Source organism: Alexandromys fortis, unplaced genomic scaffold (assembly GCF_014885135.2).
Source record: "Alexandromys fortis isolate MF-2015 unplaced genomic scaffold, M_Fortis_MF-2015_v1.1 scaffold_170, whole genome shotgun sequence".
Taxonomy (NCBI): domain Eukaryota; kingdom Metazoa; phylum Chordata; class Mammalia; order Rodentia; family Cricetidae; genus Alexandromys; species Alexandromys fortis.
Window position 1 is genome coordinate 180,414 of NW_026068084.1, and position 18,471 is coordinate 198,884.

An 18,471-nucleotide genomic window follows, 5' to 3' on the forward strand; every position below is an offset into this window, starting at 1 on the left:
ATCTAGAAGTTTGTTGTGAGATTGTATCTTTGGGTAATATCAAAGCTACACCAATAAAGTCTTACCAATGTAATTTACTAAACATGAACTGAACAAAGACAAGCTAGATGGGGAAATAATCACAAGGCCTGGATCCTGCAGAGAAAACTACAGATAATTAAGGAATGTTGAAAATGGGAGAAATAGTCTTCCTCTAGAAAGCGCACACCAACTGCCTGTTAAAGTGTCAAGTATGAAAGCAAGTAACATAGACAGGCACAATATTATATTATATTATATTATATTATTATATTATATTATACATATGATGTATGTTTGTTCAAATGTAACAATCATTCTTCAACGTGCATACCAATATTTATGTTACAGTCTTCCAATTCGCAATCTAAATTTTAATTTAGGATAGAAATTTGTATAGTGCTGACCTCTGATCCAAAGATTTATGATTGAGTAGGAAATGGATAAAGCAGAGTAAGGGACCTTCTGGGTCTTTATTGATTCTCAGTCCTCTACTCAAAATTACTTAACAAAATATTTTGGGTTTTCCCCTTTTATATGTCCATATTATGCTCTCTTAATAATGCTTCATTTGAAATTATCACATACCTGAGCTTTAAAATTGGGACAGCATTTTATAGAAAAATGTTACTAAAATAAGCATAATTCATAATATAGCATAAATTTGAAGCATGGTTGATTTCAAGGGAACCTGCTCTAAAGAATTTTTTGGAAATTTGTCTTAAAGAATTAGGCATTCAGGGAGACGTAGATCATGGCAAAGAAGAGACGAAGAGAAATGAATTGACCAAGGAATGCTAAGCAAGGCCTTGTGAAGGGAACCTCAGATGACATTCTCCCTCTCCCTTCAGATGTGCATGGATGTTTACAGATCTCAATACAGTTCCTGACCAGACTCTTCCAATGTGGAAAAAGACAGATACAGTGAATTTGAAGGCAAGGAAATCACTTGGTGAGAAGAGATTTAAGACGGACTTCTCTTGAAAATGCATATTTGTTTACTAAACAATTTATGTAAGAAAGAATATAGCTACATAGATTCTTCAAAACCTATAGACATTAATAAGAACTGGCATTGTAAGAGATATCTGTTTAACTCTTGAAACAATGAAAAATGCTGTGAAAAATTTTAGTAAACTATAACAATTATTTAACTTCTATAAATTTCAGTGCATAAGAAATGTAATCCATTTCTGTACTTTTTATGTCTTATGATGAAGGAGGGATTTCTCATCAGTGGGAGCAATTCATACACCCGGAGCGCTTATAGGGAGCCCCATTATATGGATTTGAGGAGGCCCAATATAAGATAGCTCCAGAAATGCTGCAGTCAGTGCTTGCATAAAAAGTTTTGGGTCACTCAACTTCCACACAAAAGGTTATTCTTTTTAAAAAATGGTTGAAGTCAGGTGACAAACTGAACAAGGTTGGGAAAATAACCCACATATATGGGAAAAAATTCTCTCTCAAAACCGCTTCTGTCTCATCAGAGCATCTCTCAGCTGCTGCACTACATTGTTTCAAGTTCTCCAGTCTCTCTTGAACAGGCCCTCTCTCTACCTTCCTCCTCAGGAGTGTCCTGCAAGGCTCTCTGAAGAAACAGCTTCAGAGACTTCCGCTGGAACCTGTGGTGCCTGATGGAGCCAATGAAGAAGTAAATGATGGGGTTGGCACAGCTGTTAACACAGGATAGAAATACTGTCACATAAAGATCACAAAGTTTAGCGTAATACAAATCTCTAAGCCATGTGTGGAGGAGAAAGCTGATTCCCAAGGGGAGACCAAAGATCAGGAAGAATAGCACTGTGAGTACAATGGTCAAAAACAGCCTTGTCACAGGGATCCTCTGTGAATCACAGAAGATCCTCACCAGCAGGGTGAGGCTGGAAAAACAGAGAACCACAAATAAAATAATTGACCAATAATCTGAGATATAATTTAATGTCTCACACGACAAACATGTATTGTTATTAAAAAGTAAGCCACATGCCTCCTCATGCAGAAGACTCAAGAGCAGGGACATAGCCCAAAGTAAGGCACATATCACAGCTGATGTGTGCCTTGGGCGTTGGCAGCGATACCAGATGGGACACAAAACAGACAGACAGCGCTCAACACTAATGGCGCTGAGAATGCTCAGACCGGAAAAATAAGCAAGACTTTGCACAACCCAAAGAAATGAAGGGATTTCGATGAAAATGGAGGAGAAGATGTAAATGACATAAAAAATGCAATATAGAAATTCAAAACTCAGGAAGAGAAAGTCAGCCATAGCCAGGTTGAGGATGTACACAGAGAAGGCATTCCTGCGCATGTGGAAGCCCAGAATCCACAACACGATGGCATTTCCTCCCATCCCAACTGTGGTAAAGACGAGGGAAAGATAAACCATGGCTTGGTACATGATTTCACAATGTGAAGAATAAGAGTAGATGCTTCCATTTGGTGCTGTGATGGTCGTCTCCCAGGTTGAGAGGTTGGAATCCTTGCTTAGTAAATCTCCGCTAATGCTCCTGGAACAAGAAAAAAAAGGACATGAGCACATGCTGTGTACTCTCTGACACCCAGGACTACCCTGCTCTGTGGTAATGACTGAGCTGGTTCATGAGGAGAAGAAACAGGATTGGGTAGATTAAATAATTTATCAAGTCAAATACTTACGAAGCCTTAATTTGGATCCAATTTGTATTTTTGGGCTATCTACAACCCATACCCTGTACTCATATAAGAGTAGACGGTGGTCCAGTAGAGACATTCAGTGTCACTGACCATGTGAGAAAGAAACAGAACCATGAAGCCAAATTTTTTTTCTGTCCTAAAACTGGTCTTTCTCTGGTACAGGAACTTGGAAGCCGGAAGCATGACCATCAGCTAGTCTCATTCCTGGCTGGGAAGGCTGTCAAATGGGAAAATATGGAAATCATGAGAGAGAGATGAAGGAAATGACAAATCTTGCTAAGACCAGTATGAAAAGAAGCAAACCTACAGACAAAGGCTAATAAGTCTCCATTTCAGATTTGAAACTAGAAATCATGAAAGTCTTTGAAAATATAAAGCACGTTGTTTGTTGCTAAATCACAATTATACATCTCTCTATTGAAACACAGTGGGAAATTGAGACTTTACACTGAACAAATAAATCATAGACCCAAGAATAGATTTATGTTGAGAGTATATGTTTTGCATAAATTTTAGAGCAAGTTAATACTAAAAAAAACATATAGAAGCCTTAGTGTAGGAGCAGAAAACTGTTCCTGAGCAAAGGACCTAACAGAAAACGCAGGCTTGGGGGTGGGGGTGGGAGGTCATGTGTAAGAAAGACAGCCCTGCAAAAGTAGCTGAGGGAGTGGGGTTTGTGCTCTCTTCCGGGCAATCGCCCCTGGATAGCACACACTCACCTGTCCAGATGGAACTCCTCAGCACCTAAACAGGGCCGCCTGGTAGCCCAATGATCCGGGGACAGAAGNTTGCTAAGACCAGTATGAAAAGAAGCAAACCTACAGACAAAGCTAATAAGTCTCCATTTCAGATTTGAAACTAGAAATCATGAAAGTCTTTGAAAATATAAAGCACGTTGTTTGTTGCTAAATCACAATTATACATCTCTCTATTGAAACACAGTGGGAAATTGAGACTTTACACTGAACAAATAAATCATAGACCCAAGAATAGATTTATGTTGAGAGTATATGTTTTGCATAAATTTTAGAGCAAGTTAATACTAAAAAAAACATATAGAAGCCTTAGTGTAGGAGCAGAAAACTGTTCCTGAGCAAAGGACCTAACAGAAAACGCAGGCTTGGGGGTGGGGGTGGGAGGTCATGTGTAAGAAAGACAGCCCTGCAAAAGTAGCTGAGGGAGTGGGGTTTGTGCTCTCTTCCGGGCAATCGCCCCTGGATAGCACACACTCACCTGTCCAGATGGAACTCCTCAGCACCTAAACAGGGCCGCCTGGTAGCCCAATGATCCGGGGACAGAAGGAAGAACGGGGCAGGCCGAGCGGGATCCAGGAGAGTACAGGAGCCCCTGGAGCACAGGCTGAGGGTGCCCGGGCTCTCTTACTGGGGACCTTGAGGCTCACCGCTCTGGGTGGGTAGCCTTAGTGTAGGAGCTTAAAACTGGTCCTAGCATACAGCAGGGCAGGGTTGGGGGTGGGGTGCTGGGATGCTGGGTCATGGTAAGAAAGACAGCCCTGCCTAAGGAGCTGGGGGAGGGAGGTTTGTGCTCTCTTCTGGATCCAACATTCTGCTGTTTACAAGAAACACAGCTTAACCACAAAGACAGGCACTTACTCAGAGTAAATGGTTGGGAAAAGGTTTATCAAGCAAATGGATCTAAGAAATAAGCAGGTGTGGCCATACTAATTTCTAACAAAGTTGACTTCAAACTTAAATAAATCAGGAGAGATGGACAGGGACATTTTATACTCATAACAGAAACAATTCATCAGGATGAAATCTCAATCCTGAATATCTATGCCCCTAATATAAAAGCACCTATTATGTAAAAGAAACATTACTAAAACTCAAGGCAGCCATCAAACTGCACACACTAATAGTAGGAGACTTCAACACTCCTCTCTCACCAATGGACAGGTCAATCAGACAGAAACCTAACAGAGAAATAAGAGAATTAATAGAGTTAATGAATCAAATGGACTTAACAACATCTATAGAACATTCCACCCAAATAGGAAAGAATATACCTTCTTCTCTGCAGCTCATGGAACCTTCTCGAAAATTGACCACATACTCGGTAACAAAGCAAACTTCTACAGTTACAAAAACATACTAGTAACCATCTGTGTCTTATCAGATCACCATGGATTAAAGTTAGAATTCAACAACAACCCTACCCCCAGAAAGCCTACAAACTCATGGAAACTGAACAGTCAACTACTGAACCACACCTGGATCAAGGAAGAAATAAAGAAAGAAATTAAAGTCTTCCTTGAATTCAATGAAAATAAACTCAAACTTATGGGACACTATGAAAGCAGTCCTAAGAGGAAAGTTCATAGCACTAAGTGCCCACTTAAAGAAAACAGAGAAAACACACATTGGAGACTTAACAGCCCACCTGAAAGTTCTAGAAAAAAAGAAGAAGCAGCAGACTCACGTAGGAGGAGTAGAAGACTGGAAATAATCAAACTGAGGGCTGAAATCAACAAAATAGAAACACAGAAAACAATCCAAAGAATCAATGAAACAAAAACTGGTTCCTGGAGAAAATCAACAAGATTGATAAACCCCTATCCAAACTAATCAAAGGTCAGAGAGAGAATATGCAAATTAATAAGATCAGAAATGAAAAGGGGGACATAACCACAGACACAGGAAATTCAAAGAATTATTAGATCTTACTACAAAGGCCTGTATGCCACAAAACTGGAAAATGTAAAACCAATGGACACGTTTAGATAAATACCATATACCAATGTTAAACCAGGACCAGGTGAACAACATAAATAGACCTGTTAGTCGCAAAGAATTAGAAGCTGTTATCAAAAACCTCCATACCAAAAAAAGCCCAGGACCTGATGGTTTCAATGCAGAATTCTACCAGAACTTCCAAGAAGACCTAAAACCTATACTCCTTAATGTATTTCACAATATATAAGCAGAAGAGTCATTGCCAAATTCCTTTTATGAAGCTACAGTCACTCTGATACCAAAACCACACAAAAACTCACCCAAGAAAGAGAATTACAGGCCTATCTCACTCATGAACATTGACGCAAAAATCCTCAACAAAATAATGGCAAACCGAATCCAAGAACACATTAGAGAAATTATCCATTATGATCAAGTAGGCTTCATCCCAGAGATGCAGGGCTGGTTCAACATACAAAAATCTATTAATGTAATTCACCATATAAATAAACTGAAAGAAAAATCCATATGATCATTTTATTAGATGCTGAAAAAGCTTTTGAGAAAATTCAACATCCCTTTATGATAAAAGTCTTGGAGAGATTAGGGATACAAGGGTCATACCTAAATATAATAAAAGCTATTTACAGCAAACCGACAGCTAACATCAAACTAAATGGAGAGAAACTCAAAGCCATCCCACTAAAATCAGGAACATGACAAGGCTGTCCAATCTCTCCATACCTCTTCAATATAGTGCTTGAAGTTTTAGCAATAGCAATAAGACAACATAAGGGGATCAAGGGGATTCGAATTGGAAAGGAAGAAGTTAAACTTTCATTATTTGCAGATGATATGATAGTGTACATAAGCGACCCCAAAAACTCCACCAAAGAACTCCTACAGCTGATAAACACCTTTAGTAATGTGGCAGGATACAAGATCAACTCCAAAAAATCAGTCGCCCTCCTATACACAAAGGATATGGAAGCAGAGAGGGAAATCAGAGAAACATCACCTTTCACGATAGCCACAAACAGCATAAAATATCTTGGAGTAACTCTAACCAAGGAAGTGAAAGATCTATTTGACAAGAACTTTAAGGCATTGAAGAAAGAAATTGAAGAGGATACCAGAAAATGGAAGGATCTTCCTTGCTCTTGGATTGGGAGGATCAACATAGTAAAAATGGCAATTCTACCAAAGGCAATTTATAGATTCAATGCAATCCCCATCAAGGTCCCATCAAAATTCTTCACAGATCTTGAGAGGACAATAATCAACTTTATATGGAAAAACAAAAAACCCAGGATTGCCAAAACAATCTTATACAATAAAGGAACTTCGGGAGGCATTACCATCCCTGACTTCAAACTCTATTACAGAGCTTCAGTATTGAAAACAGCTTGGTATTGGCATAAAAACAGAGAAGTTGACCAATGGAATCGTATAGAAGATCCAGATTTTAACCCACAAACCTATGAACACCTCATTTTCGATAAAGGAGCTAAAAGTATACAATGGAAGAAAGAAAGCATCTTCAACAAATGGTGCTGGCACAACTGGATGTCAACCTGTAGAAGAATGAAAATAGACCCATATCTATCACCATGCACAAAACTCAAGTCCAAATGGATCAAAGACCTCAATATCAGTCTGAACACACTGAACCTGATAGAAGAGAAAGTGGGAAGTACCCTACAACAGATGGGCACAGGCGATCGCTTCCTATGTATAACCCCAGCAGCACAGACATTAAGGGCAACATTGAATAAATGGGACCTACTGAAACTGAGAAGCTTCTGCAAAGCAAAGGACACTGTCACTAAGACAAAAAGGCAACCCACTGACTGGGAGAAGATCTTCACCACCCCCGCAACAGACAAAGGTCTGATCTCCAAAATATATAAAGAACTCAAGAAACTAGACGTTAAAATGCTAATTAACCCAATTAAAAAATGGGGCACTGACCTGAACAGAGAATTCTCAACAGATGAAATTCAAATGGCTAAAAGACACTTAAGGATATGCTCAACCTCCTTAGCGATCAGGGAAATGCAAATCAAAACAACTTTGAGATATCATCTTACACCTGTCAGAATGGCTAAAATCAAAAACACCAATGATATCCTTTGCTGGAGAGGTTGTGGAGAAAGGGGTACCCTCATCCATTGCTGGTGGGAATGCAAACTTGTGCAACCACTTTGGAAAGCAGTGTGGCGGTTTCTCAGGAAATTCGGGATCAACCTACCCCTGGACCCAGCAATGCCACTCTTGGGAATATACCCAAGAGATGCCCGATCATATGACAGGGGCATTTGTTCAACTATGTTCATAGCAGCATTATTTGTAATAGCCAGAACCTGGAAACAACCTAGATGTCCTTCAATGGAAGAATGGATGAAGAAAGTGTGGAATATATACACATTAGAATACTACTCAGCGGTAAAAAACAATGACTTCTCGAATTTTGCATGCAAATGGATGGAAATAGAAAACACTATCCTGAGTGAGGTAACCCAGACCCAAAAAGATGAACATGGGATGTACTCACTCATAATTGGTTTCTAGAGATAAATAAAGGTCAGTGAGTCTATAATTTGATCTCCTAAAGAAGCTAAATAAGAAGGTGATCCCAAAGAAAAACATATAGCTATCCTCCTGATTATGGGAAGTAGACAAGATTGCCGGGCAAAAAATGGGATCTTGGGGGTGGGGTGGGAGGGGGGTAAGGGGAGATGGGGAGAGAAAAGTGAGAAGGGGAGGTTGGGGGGAACTTGGGGAAACGGGATGATTGGGATAAAGGAAGGTTGGATAGGGGAGCAGGGAAGCACATATCTTAATTAAGGGAGCCATCTTAGGGTTGGCAAGAGACTTGGAGCTAGAGGGGCTCCCAGGTGCCCAGGGCGATGTCCCCAGTTAGTTCCTGGGGCAGCTGAGGACAGGGAACCTGAAATGACCCTATCCTATAGCCATACTGATGAATATCTTGCATATCACCATAGAACCTTCATCTGGCGATGGATGGAGATAGAGACAGAGACCCACACTGGAGCACCGGACTGAGCTCCCAATGTCCCAACGAGGAGCAGAAGGAGGGAGAATATGAGCAATGAAGTCAGGACCACAAGGGGTGCAGCCACCCACGGAGACAGTGGGGCTGATCTATTGGGAGCTCACCAAGGCCAGCTGGACTGTGACTGAAAAAGCATGGGATAAAACCGGACTCTCTGATCATGGCGGACAATGAGGGATGCCGAGAAGCCAAGGACCATGGCACTGGGTTTTGATCCTACTTCATGTTGTGGCTTTGTGGGAGCCTAGCCAGTTTGGATGTTCACCTTCCTAGACCAGGATGGAGGGTGGAGGACTTTGGACTTTCCACAGGGCAGGGAACTCTGACTGCGCTTCAGACTGGAGAGGGAGGGGGAGAGGAGTGGGGGGAGGGGGAGAAAAGTGGGAGGAAGGGGAGGGAAAAGGGAGATGGGGAGGGAAATGGGAGGTGGGGAGGAGGCAGAATTTTTTTTCAATAAAAAAATTATATTACAAAAAAAACAGAAAAGGAAGAAAAATGTATGGCTGAGCTTTCTGTCATTGGAAAATTCTAGTGTGTTTGAAATAATGACTTATGCTACAAGATGACTAATGATGAACTTTGTGATCTCAAATCTAGGAATGTACAAAAAAATGATGATATTTATGGCCTTAAGGAATTTCAGAAAAATTTAGGCATTGATTTGAGGTTAACTGAACTTCATAGCCTATTAATGAAAAAAAAAAAAAGAAATTTGTAGAAAGAGGAAAACAAGAAATATCAGACAATAGAGGATGGGCTATGGAGAGTTCTATGAGTTCTAGCACAATCTATGTTACCTCAGGATCCAGCAATGCCACTCTTGGGCATATACCCAAAAGATGCTCAATCATACTACAAAAACATTTGTTTAACTATGTTATTAGCATTATTTTTAATAGTCAGAACATGGAAACATCCTAGATGCCCCTCAACCGAAGAATGGATAAAGAAAATGTGGTACATTTACATATTAGAATACTACTCAGAAGTAAGAAACAATGGCATCTTGAATTTTGCATGCAAATGGATGGAATTAAAAGACACTATTTTGAGTGAGGTAACTTAGACCTTAAAAGATGAATATTGAATGTATTCACTCATAAATTGATACTAGCTATAAACAAATGACATTGAGCCTATAGTTCATGATCCTAGAGAAGCTAAGCAATAAGGTGAACCCCAAGAAAAACATATAAAGGCCCACCTGGAAATTGGAAGCAGACAAGATCACCTGAAAAAATTGGGAACATGGAGGTGGGTGGGGGAAGAAGTGAAGGTAGGAGGGAAAGAGGAGAAAAGAATGGAGAGTTGAGGAGAACTTGAGGGAATGGGATAGTCGAGATGGAGGAAGGACAGAGATGAGAACAAAGGAAAAGTTATCTTGATTGAGGGAGCCATTATAGGGTTAGCAGAAACCTGGATCTAGAGAATTTCCCAGGAATCCACAAGGATAATCCCACCTAAGATGCTAAGCAATAGAGGATAGGTAGTCTGATCTTGACTTGCCCTGTAGTCAGACTGATGATTATCTTAAATATCACCATAGAACCTTAACCCAGCAACTGATGGAAACAGAGTCAGAGATTCACATCTTAGCACTGGACTGAGCTCCCAAGTCCAGTTGAAGAATTGAAGGAATGAGAATATGAGCAAAGTGGTCAAGATCAGGATGGGTTACCCACTGAAACTGTTTACCTGAGCTAATAGGAGCTCATCAACTCCAGCTGGACTGAGAAGGAACAAGCATAGGACAAAACTAGTCCCTCTGAATGTGTTTGACAATTGCATGGCTGGGACAGACTGAGGGATCACTGACAGTGGCACCATGATTTATCCCTACTGCATACACTGACTTTTTCAGTTTTATTCCCTTTAGATTCCCTTGCTCAGCCTAGATTTAGTAGAGAGGGCCTTAGACCTTCCACAAAGCAATGTGCCTTACCTTCTCTGAGGATTAGATGGGGATGGGTGAAAGGGTGTGTGGAGGGAATGAAAGAATGGGAGGAAGTTGGAACTTGGATTGGTATTCTTTTTTAAAAAACTAATAAATTATAAAAAATAATCCAAAAAGCAAGAAACGCCAATGAAGAAAGAGAAAGGGGGGGGGGGGAAGAATGCTCATTTTCTGTTGTTGGCAAGAATGAAAATCGAAACTCCCACTGTAGAATTTAGTGTGGTGGTTTCTCAGAAAATAAAATAGAAATGTTATATTGAATGTACTAGCTTGTTTCATGCCAACTTGACAGAAACTAGCACCATCTGAAATGAGGGAGGCTCTACTGAGTAAATGCCTCCACAAGATAGGCTATATTCAAGCCTGTATATCCCATTTTCTTATTTAATGATTGAGGGGACGGGTCCAGTCCATTATGAGTGGTGCCAATTCTGAGCTGATAGTACTGAATTCTGTAACACATATTGTTATGTGGTCAGAGACTCAGAAAAATAATTAATATCTTTAGGGAAAGTGTCCTTAAAAGCATCCTACCTTTCCTCCTACAAAACATCATAAACTGGTCTGTGGCAAACAGAAGTGTTCCATGAGTTTGAAACGCACCACTACTGTAGCAACTGTAGAGAGAATGGTGTTGAGGAAGGACAATCAAGAGGGGAAAAAAGATCTGTGGTTTCTTGCACTTGTTTCTGGTTTTATGGGTGTCTATTCTTTGAACCATGGTCTTCACAAGACTGTTCTCAATATTTGGCTTAGTCCCTATCTCTCATTCACTAGCCACACGAAATCCTATGGCTCCTCTTCCTTGTTAGTGCTTCTTGAAGCCAGAAGGCCAGCAATGCTGAACTAGTGCAGTGCCTGGGTATCCATCCTAACTTTATGTTCGCAAAACTAGAATACAATGAAGCAACAACATAAAGATAATGGTAATATCTAATGGATTTGTAAAATAGTGACTTGGATTACATCAGGTAGGTATCTTGATTTGAAACAACACATGTTGTTCCCATCAGATGCCCAGCTACAAATGGATCTAAGGTATGTATGGCCTGCAGCCTCCTGAGGCATCCTCCTTAATTCTAAATGTAGAAAACAGCAAAGAAGGAGGTCAACTAAGGACTCAAAACCAAGGCCATAACAGAGTCAAGATGTTGTCTGCAAGAATGTTGAATAAACATGATTCTGCAAAGGTGGAAATGAAGAAAACCAAAAACAGCATAAAATGATAAGCCTTCCAGTAATATGGTGTAACTAGATTAAAAAACAAGAAACTGGTAATTTAATTGCAGTAAATGAAGACCAGCAATGTGGAGGGCCCTAACTCCAAGAAAGCAGGAGAGAAAGACAGGTCTGCGCAGTTTAAGAGGCATATCTCAGAAGTTCCTTCCTCCCACTTGACCCATCATCTATTTTTCAAAGACATTTTTTTTTTGTCAGTAGCACTAGAACATCTTTCTTTTTATTGTGTTGACACAGTTGTTGGTGTGTGACTGTATGAACAAGTATGTACAGACATCTCTACTCCGCTTTTGGAGCATAAGCACAGGGTCTTGGGTCTTTTAACACCCTCTACATTATATCTTGAGGCAGGATCTTCCACTTGAAACTGCCTACTCAGCTAATGTAGCTAGCATTTTCCTGGGTCACTCAAGAGCTGTAACAATTCAGCATAAATGTGGGTGATGGGGATTTGAACTCAGGTTCACATAGTTGCAGAGAAAATGCTTTTCCCATAGAATACTCTCCTAGGACTGTCTGAGAACATTTAATGATGGAGGACATACAACCTCACCTTTGCCACCTTTTAAATATTATTTTTAAGGTATGAAATTATTATTATTTTATTTATATATTTATTTATTAAAGATTTCTGTCTCTTCCCCACCACCGCCTCCCATTTCCCTCCCCCTCCCCCAATCAAGTCCCCCTCCCTCGTCAGCCCAAAGAGCAATCAGGGTTCCCTGCCCTGTGGGAAGTCCAAGGACTACCCACCTCCATCCAGGTCTAGTAAGGTGAGCATCCAAACTGCCTAGGCTCCCACAAAGCCAATTACGTGCAGTAGGGTCAAAAACCCATTGCCATTGTTCTTGAGTTCTCAGTAGTCCTCCTTGTCCGCTATGTTCAGCAAGACCGGTTTTATCCCGGCTTTTTTCAGACCCAGTCCAGCTGGCCTTGGTGAGTTCCCGATAGACCATCCCCATTGTCTCGGTGTGTGGGTGCACCCCTCGCGGTCCTGAGTTCCTTGTTCGTGCTCTCTCTCCTTCTGCTCCTGATTTGGACCTTGAGATTTCAGTCCGGTGCTCCAATGTGGATCTCTGTCTCTGTCTCCTTTCATCGTCTGATGAAGGTTAATATCCAGGAGGATGACTATATGTTTTTCTTTGGGTTCACCTTCTTATTTAGCTTCTCTAGGATCACGAATTATAGGCTCAATGTCCTTTATTTATGGCTAGAAACCAAATATGAGTGAGTACATCCCATGTTCCTCTTTTTGGGTCTGGCTTACCTCACTCAGGATAGTGTTTTCTATTTCCATCCATTTGCCTGCAAACTTCAAGAAGTCCTTGTTTTTTACTGCTGAGTAGTACTCTAATATGTATATATTCCATACTTTCTTCATCCATTCTTCAATTGAAGGGCATCTAGGTTGTTTCCAGGTTCTGGCTATTACAAACAATGCTGCTATGAACATAGTAGAGCATATACTTTTGTTGTGTGATAAGGCCTCTCTTGGGTATATTCCCAAGAGTGGTATTGCTGGGTCCATGGGTAGGTTGATCCCGAATTTCCTGAGAAACCTCCACACTGCTTTCCAGAGTGGTTGCACAAGTTTGCATTCCCACCAGCAATGGATGAGTGTACCCCTTTCTCCACAACCTCTCCAGCAAAGGCTATCATTGGTGTTTTTGATTTTCGCCATTCTGACAGGTGTAAGATGGTATCTTAAAGTTGTCTTGATTTGCATTTCCCTGATCGCTAAGGAAGTTGAGCATGACCTTAGGTGTCTTTTGGCCATTTGAACTTCTTCTGTTGAGAGATCTCTGTTCAACTCAGTGCCCCATTTTATAATTGGGTTGATTAGCCTTTTACGGTCTAGTTTCTTGAGTTCTTTATATATTTTGGAGATCAGACCTTTGTCAGTTGCGGGGTTGGTGAAGATCTTCTCCCAGTCAGTGGGTTGCCTTTCTGTCTTAGCAACAGTGTCCTTTGCTTTACAGAAGCTTCTCAGTCTCAGGAGGTCCCATTTATTCAATGAGGCCCTTACTGTCTGTGCTGCTGGGGTTATACGTAGGAAGTGGTCTCCTGTGCCCACGTGTTGTAGAGTACTTCCCACTTTCTCTTCAATCAGGTTCAGTGTGTTTGGACTGATATTGAGGTCTTTCACCCACTTGGACTTGAGTTTTGTGCATGGTGATAGATATGGGTCTATTTTCATTCTTCTACAGATTGACATCCAGTTTTGCCAGCACAATTTGTTGAAGATGCTCTCTTTTTTCCATTGTATACTTTTAGCTCCTTTATCGAAAATCAGGTGTTCATATGTTTGTGGGTTAAAGTCAGGGTCTTCTATTCGATTCCATTGGTCGACTTCTCTGTTTTTATGCCAATACCAAGCTGTTTTCAATACTGTAGCTCTGTAATAGAGTTTGAAGTCAGGGATGGTAATGCCTCCAGACGTTCCTTTATTGTATAAGATTGTTTTGGCTATCCTGGGTTTTTTGTTTTTCCATATAAAGTTGATTATTGTCTTCTCCAGATCTGTGAAGAATTTTGATGGGATTTTGATGGGGATTGCATTGAATCTATAGATTGCTTTTGGTAGAATTGCCATTTTTACTATGTTGATCCTCCCAATCCAAGAGCAAGGGAGATCCTTCCATTTTCTGGTGTCCTCTTCTATTTCTTTCTTCAAAGACTTGAAGTTCTTGTCAAATAGATCTTTCACTTCCTTGGTCAGGGTTACCCCAAGATATTTTATGCTCTTTGTGGCTATCGTGAAAGGTGATGCTTCTGTGATTTCCCTCTCTGTTTCCTTATCCTTAGTGTATAGGAAGGCAACTGATTTTTTGGAGTTGATCTTGTATCCAGCCACGCTACTAAAGGTGTTTATCAGCTGTAGGAGTTCTTTGGTAGAATTTTTGGGGTCGCTTATGTATACTATCATGTCATCTGCAAATAACGAAAGCTTAACTTCTTCCTTTCCAATACGAATCCCCTTGATCCCCTTATGTTGTCTTATTGCTATTGCTAGAACTTCAAGCACTATATTGAAGAGGTATGGAGAGAGTGGACATCCTTGTCTTGTTCCTGATTTTAGTGGGATGGCTTTGAGTTTTTCTCCATTTAATTTAATGTTAGCTGTCGGTTTGCTGTAGATAGCTTTTATTATATTTAGGTATGACCCTTGTATCCCTATTCTCTCCAAGACCTTTATCATAAAGGGGTGTTGAATTTTGTCGAATGCTTTTTCCGCATCTAATGAAATGATCATATGGTTTTTTTCTTTCAGTCTATTTATATGGTGGATTACATTGATAGATTTGCGTATGTTGAACCAGCCCTGCATCTCTGGGATGAAGCCTACTTGATCATAATGGATAATTTTTCTGATGTGTTCTTGAATTCGGTTTGCCAGTATTTTATTGAGAATTTTTGCGTCGATATTCATGAGTGAGATAGGCCTGTAATTCTCTTTCTTGGTTGGGTCTTTGTGTGGTTTTGGTATCAGGGTAACTGTAGCTTCATAAAAGGAATTTGGCAATGACTTTTCTGTTTCTATATTGTGAAATACGTTAAGGAGTATAGGTATTAGCTCTTCTTGGAAGTTCTGGTAGAATTCTGCGTTGAACCCATCTGGTCCTGGGCTTTTTTTGGAAGGGAGATTTTTGATAACAGTTTCTAGTTCTTCGCGACTAACAGGTCTATTTAGATCATTCACCTGGTCTTGGTTTAGCTTTGGTATATGGTACTTATCTAAAAAAATGTCCATTTCTTTTGCATTTTCCAGTTTTGTGGCATACAGGCTTTTATAGTAAGATCTAATGATTCTCTGGATTTCCTCTGTGTCTGTGGTTATGTCCCCCCTTTCATTTCTGATTTTATTTATTTGCGTGTTCTCTCTCTGTTGTTTAGTTAGTTTGGATAGGGGTTTGTCGATCTTGTTGATTTTCTCCAAGAACCAACTTTTTGTTTCATTGATTCTTTGGACTGTTTTCTGTGTTTCTATTTTGTTGATTTCTGCCCTCAGTTTGATTATTTCCAGTCTTCTACTCCTTCTGGGCACCTCTGCTTCTTTTTTTTCTAAAGCTTTCAGGTGTGCCATTAAGTCCCCAATGTATGCTTTCTCTGTTTTCTTTAAGTGGGCACTTAGTGCTATGAACTTTCCTCTTAGCACTGCTTTCATCGTGTCCCATAGGTTTGAGTATGTTGTCTCTTTATTTTCATTAAATTCAAGGAAGACTTTAATTTCTTTCTTAATTTCTTCCTTGACCCAGGTGTGGTTCAGTAGTTGACTGTTCAGTTTCCATGAGTTTGTCGGCTTTCTGGGGGTAGCATAGTTGTTGCCATCTAACTTTAATCCGTGGTGATCTGATAAGACACAGGTGGACACTGATATTCTTTTGTATCTGTGGAGGTTTCCTTTGTTTCCGAGTATATGGTCAATTTTTGAGAAGGTTCCATGAGCTGCAGAGAAGAAGGTATATTCTTTCCTATTTGGGTGGAGTGTTCTGTAGATGTCTGTTAAGTCCATTTGCTTCATTACCTCCAATAATTCTCTTAATTCTCTATTAGGTTTCTGTCTGATTGACCTGTCCATTGGAGAGAGATGTGTGTTGAAGTTTCCTACTACTAGTGTGTGTGGTTTGATGTCTGCCTTGAGTTTTAGTTATATTTCTTTTACTTAAGTGGGTGCTTTTATATTAGGGGCATAGATATTCAGGACTGAGATGTCCTCCTGATGAATTTTTCCTGTTATGAGTACAAAGTGTCCATCTCAATCTCTTCTGATTGATTTTAGTTTGAAGTCAGTTTTGTTGGAAATTAGTATGGCCACACCTGCTTTCTTCTTTGGACCATTTTCTTGAAAGACCTTTTCCCAACCTTTTACTCTGATTAAATGCCTGTCTTTGTGGTTGAGATGTGTTTCTTGCAAACAGCAGAATGTTGGATCCTGTTTTCGTATCCAATCTCTTAGCCTGTGCCTTTTTATAGGTGAATTGAGACCATTAATATTAAGTGATATTAATGACCAGTGGATGTTTACTCCGGTTATTCTTATTGTTTTTGGTAGTAGAGTTTGTGTGTGTCCCTTCTTTGAGTTGTGCTCGTGAGTGTTCGCTAGATGCCTGAGTTATTGTAGTCAGTTTTGGCAATGTTGGATTCCTTGGGTTGCGATTTTCCTTCTATTACTTTCTGTAGTGCTGCATTTGTGGCTACATATTGTTTAAATTTGTTCTTATCCTGGAATGTCTTGTTATCTCCATTGATAGTGAATACTAGCTTGGCTGGGTATAGAAGTTTGGGTTTGCATCCATGGTCTCTTAGATTTTGAAGAACCTATATCCAGGACCTTCTGGCTTTCATGGTTTCCATAGAGAATTCAGGTGTAAGTCTGATTAGTTTACCTTTATAAGTCACTTGGCCTTTTTCCTTTGCAGCTCTTAATATTCTTTCTTTAACCTGTATATTTTGTGTTTTGATTATTATATGGTGAGGGGATGTTTTTCTTTGATCCAGTCTGTTTGGTGTTCTGTATGCTTCTTGGATATTCAAAGGAATATTTTTCTTTATGTTGGGAAAGTTTTCTTCCATAATTTTGTTAAATATATTTTCTGGGCCTTTGAGCTGTGATTCTTCTCCTTCTTCTATTCCTATTAGTCTTAGGTTTGGTCTTTTTATTGTGTCCCATATTTCCTGAATGTTTTGTGATGAGAATTTGATGGCTTTGCTGTTTTCTTTGATCAGTGCATTTATTTTCTCTATGGTGTCTTCAGAATCTGAGATTCTTTCTTCTATCTCTTGTATTCTATTGATTATGCTTGTTTCTGTAGTCTCTGCTCATTGACCTATATTTTCCCTTTCCTGCTGGTCCTCAGTTTGTGTTTTCTTCCTTGCTTCCATTTCAGTTTTCAATTCTTGAACTGTTTCCATTACCTGTTTGTTTTTATTTTTCTTGGTTTCCCATGTACGTATTTACTCAAGTCTTCAAACTTTTTGTTATACTTCTCATCCATTTCTATAAGGGTGTTTTTTACATGTTGTTTAAGAGACTCCGTTGCTTTCATAAAGTCAATTTTTTCCACTTCTTCTGTGTTAGGGTGTTCAAGTCCTTCCGTTGTAAGATCAATGTGTTCTGGTGTTTTCATGTTGTTTTTCAGATTATTGGGTGAATTTTTGCCTTGGCGCCTGCCCATCTCCTCCTATTGAGGCTGCCTAACCGGTCTTTTAAAACCGGATCAGGTTTCTCTGTTGGCCAGAGGCTCCTCTTACAAAATGCCCTCGTTCTGTTTCCTGGCTCCTGCTGGGGGCCAAGTTCCCTCTCACCCCTCAGACAGGTCTTCAGGAATAGAACCAGGCTCACCATTTGCCAGGGACCTCGCCAACCAAAGGCCTACCTCTGTGATTTAATTGTCGTGGGGAGATCTGCTCTTGGTGTTGCGCGCTGGTCCCTGCTGCCTGTGTTGCCTTAGCCGGTCCTGGCCTTCGCCACCTGTGTCGTCCTCAGCCACCTGCGTCACCCACCTTGTGTTGGTCCATCAGCGCCGCCGCCTTCAAGGTATGAAATTATTGACTTGATTCATTTGTTTAGTTTTTGTTTGCTTGCTTGTTCCTTGGGTTGGTTGGTTGACTGGCTGGCTTCTTGATAACCAGGAAATAATGTGATATGGATTAGATATCATATCTTGCCACCTCAGCAAACCAGTAGCACAACACAGCCTGTTTTCTGTCAAGCCCACCATAGTAAGAAAGCTCACAACCAAATGACCTCATCCTGGGTTTTCTATACTTTGACAAAAGTTTTCTAATGACATTGGAATATTCAGTAGTCC

The 18,471-nt window shown here is 40.2% G+C and overlaps 1 protein-coding gene across 1 annotated transcript in view; it reads right to left on the bottom strand.

Moving 5' to 3' along the window:
* Positions 1-349: 349 nt before the first annotated feature.
* Positions 350-18,471, bottom strand: part of LOC126488559 (mas-related G-protein coupled receptor member B2-like) — a 32,710-nt gene continuing 14,588 nt past the window's right edge. The window contains exon 3 of the mRNA XM_050122105.1: positions 350-2,531. Within this exon, the coding sequence (XP_049978062.1) occupies positions 1,529-2,531 (1,003 nt within the window). The 3' untranslated portion in view covers positions 350-1,528. The remainder of the gene's footprint in view (positions 2,532-18,471) is intronic.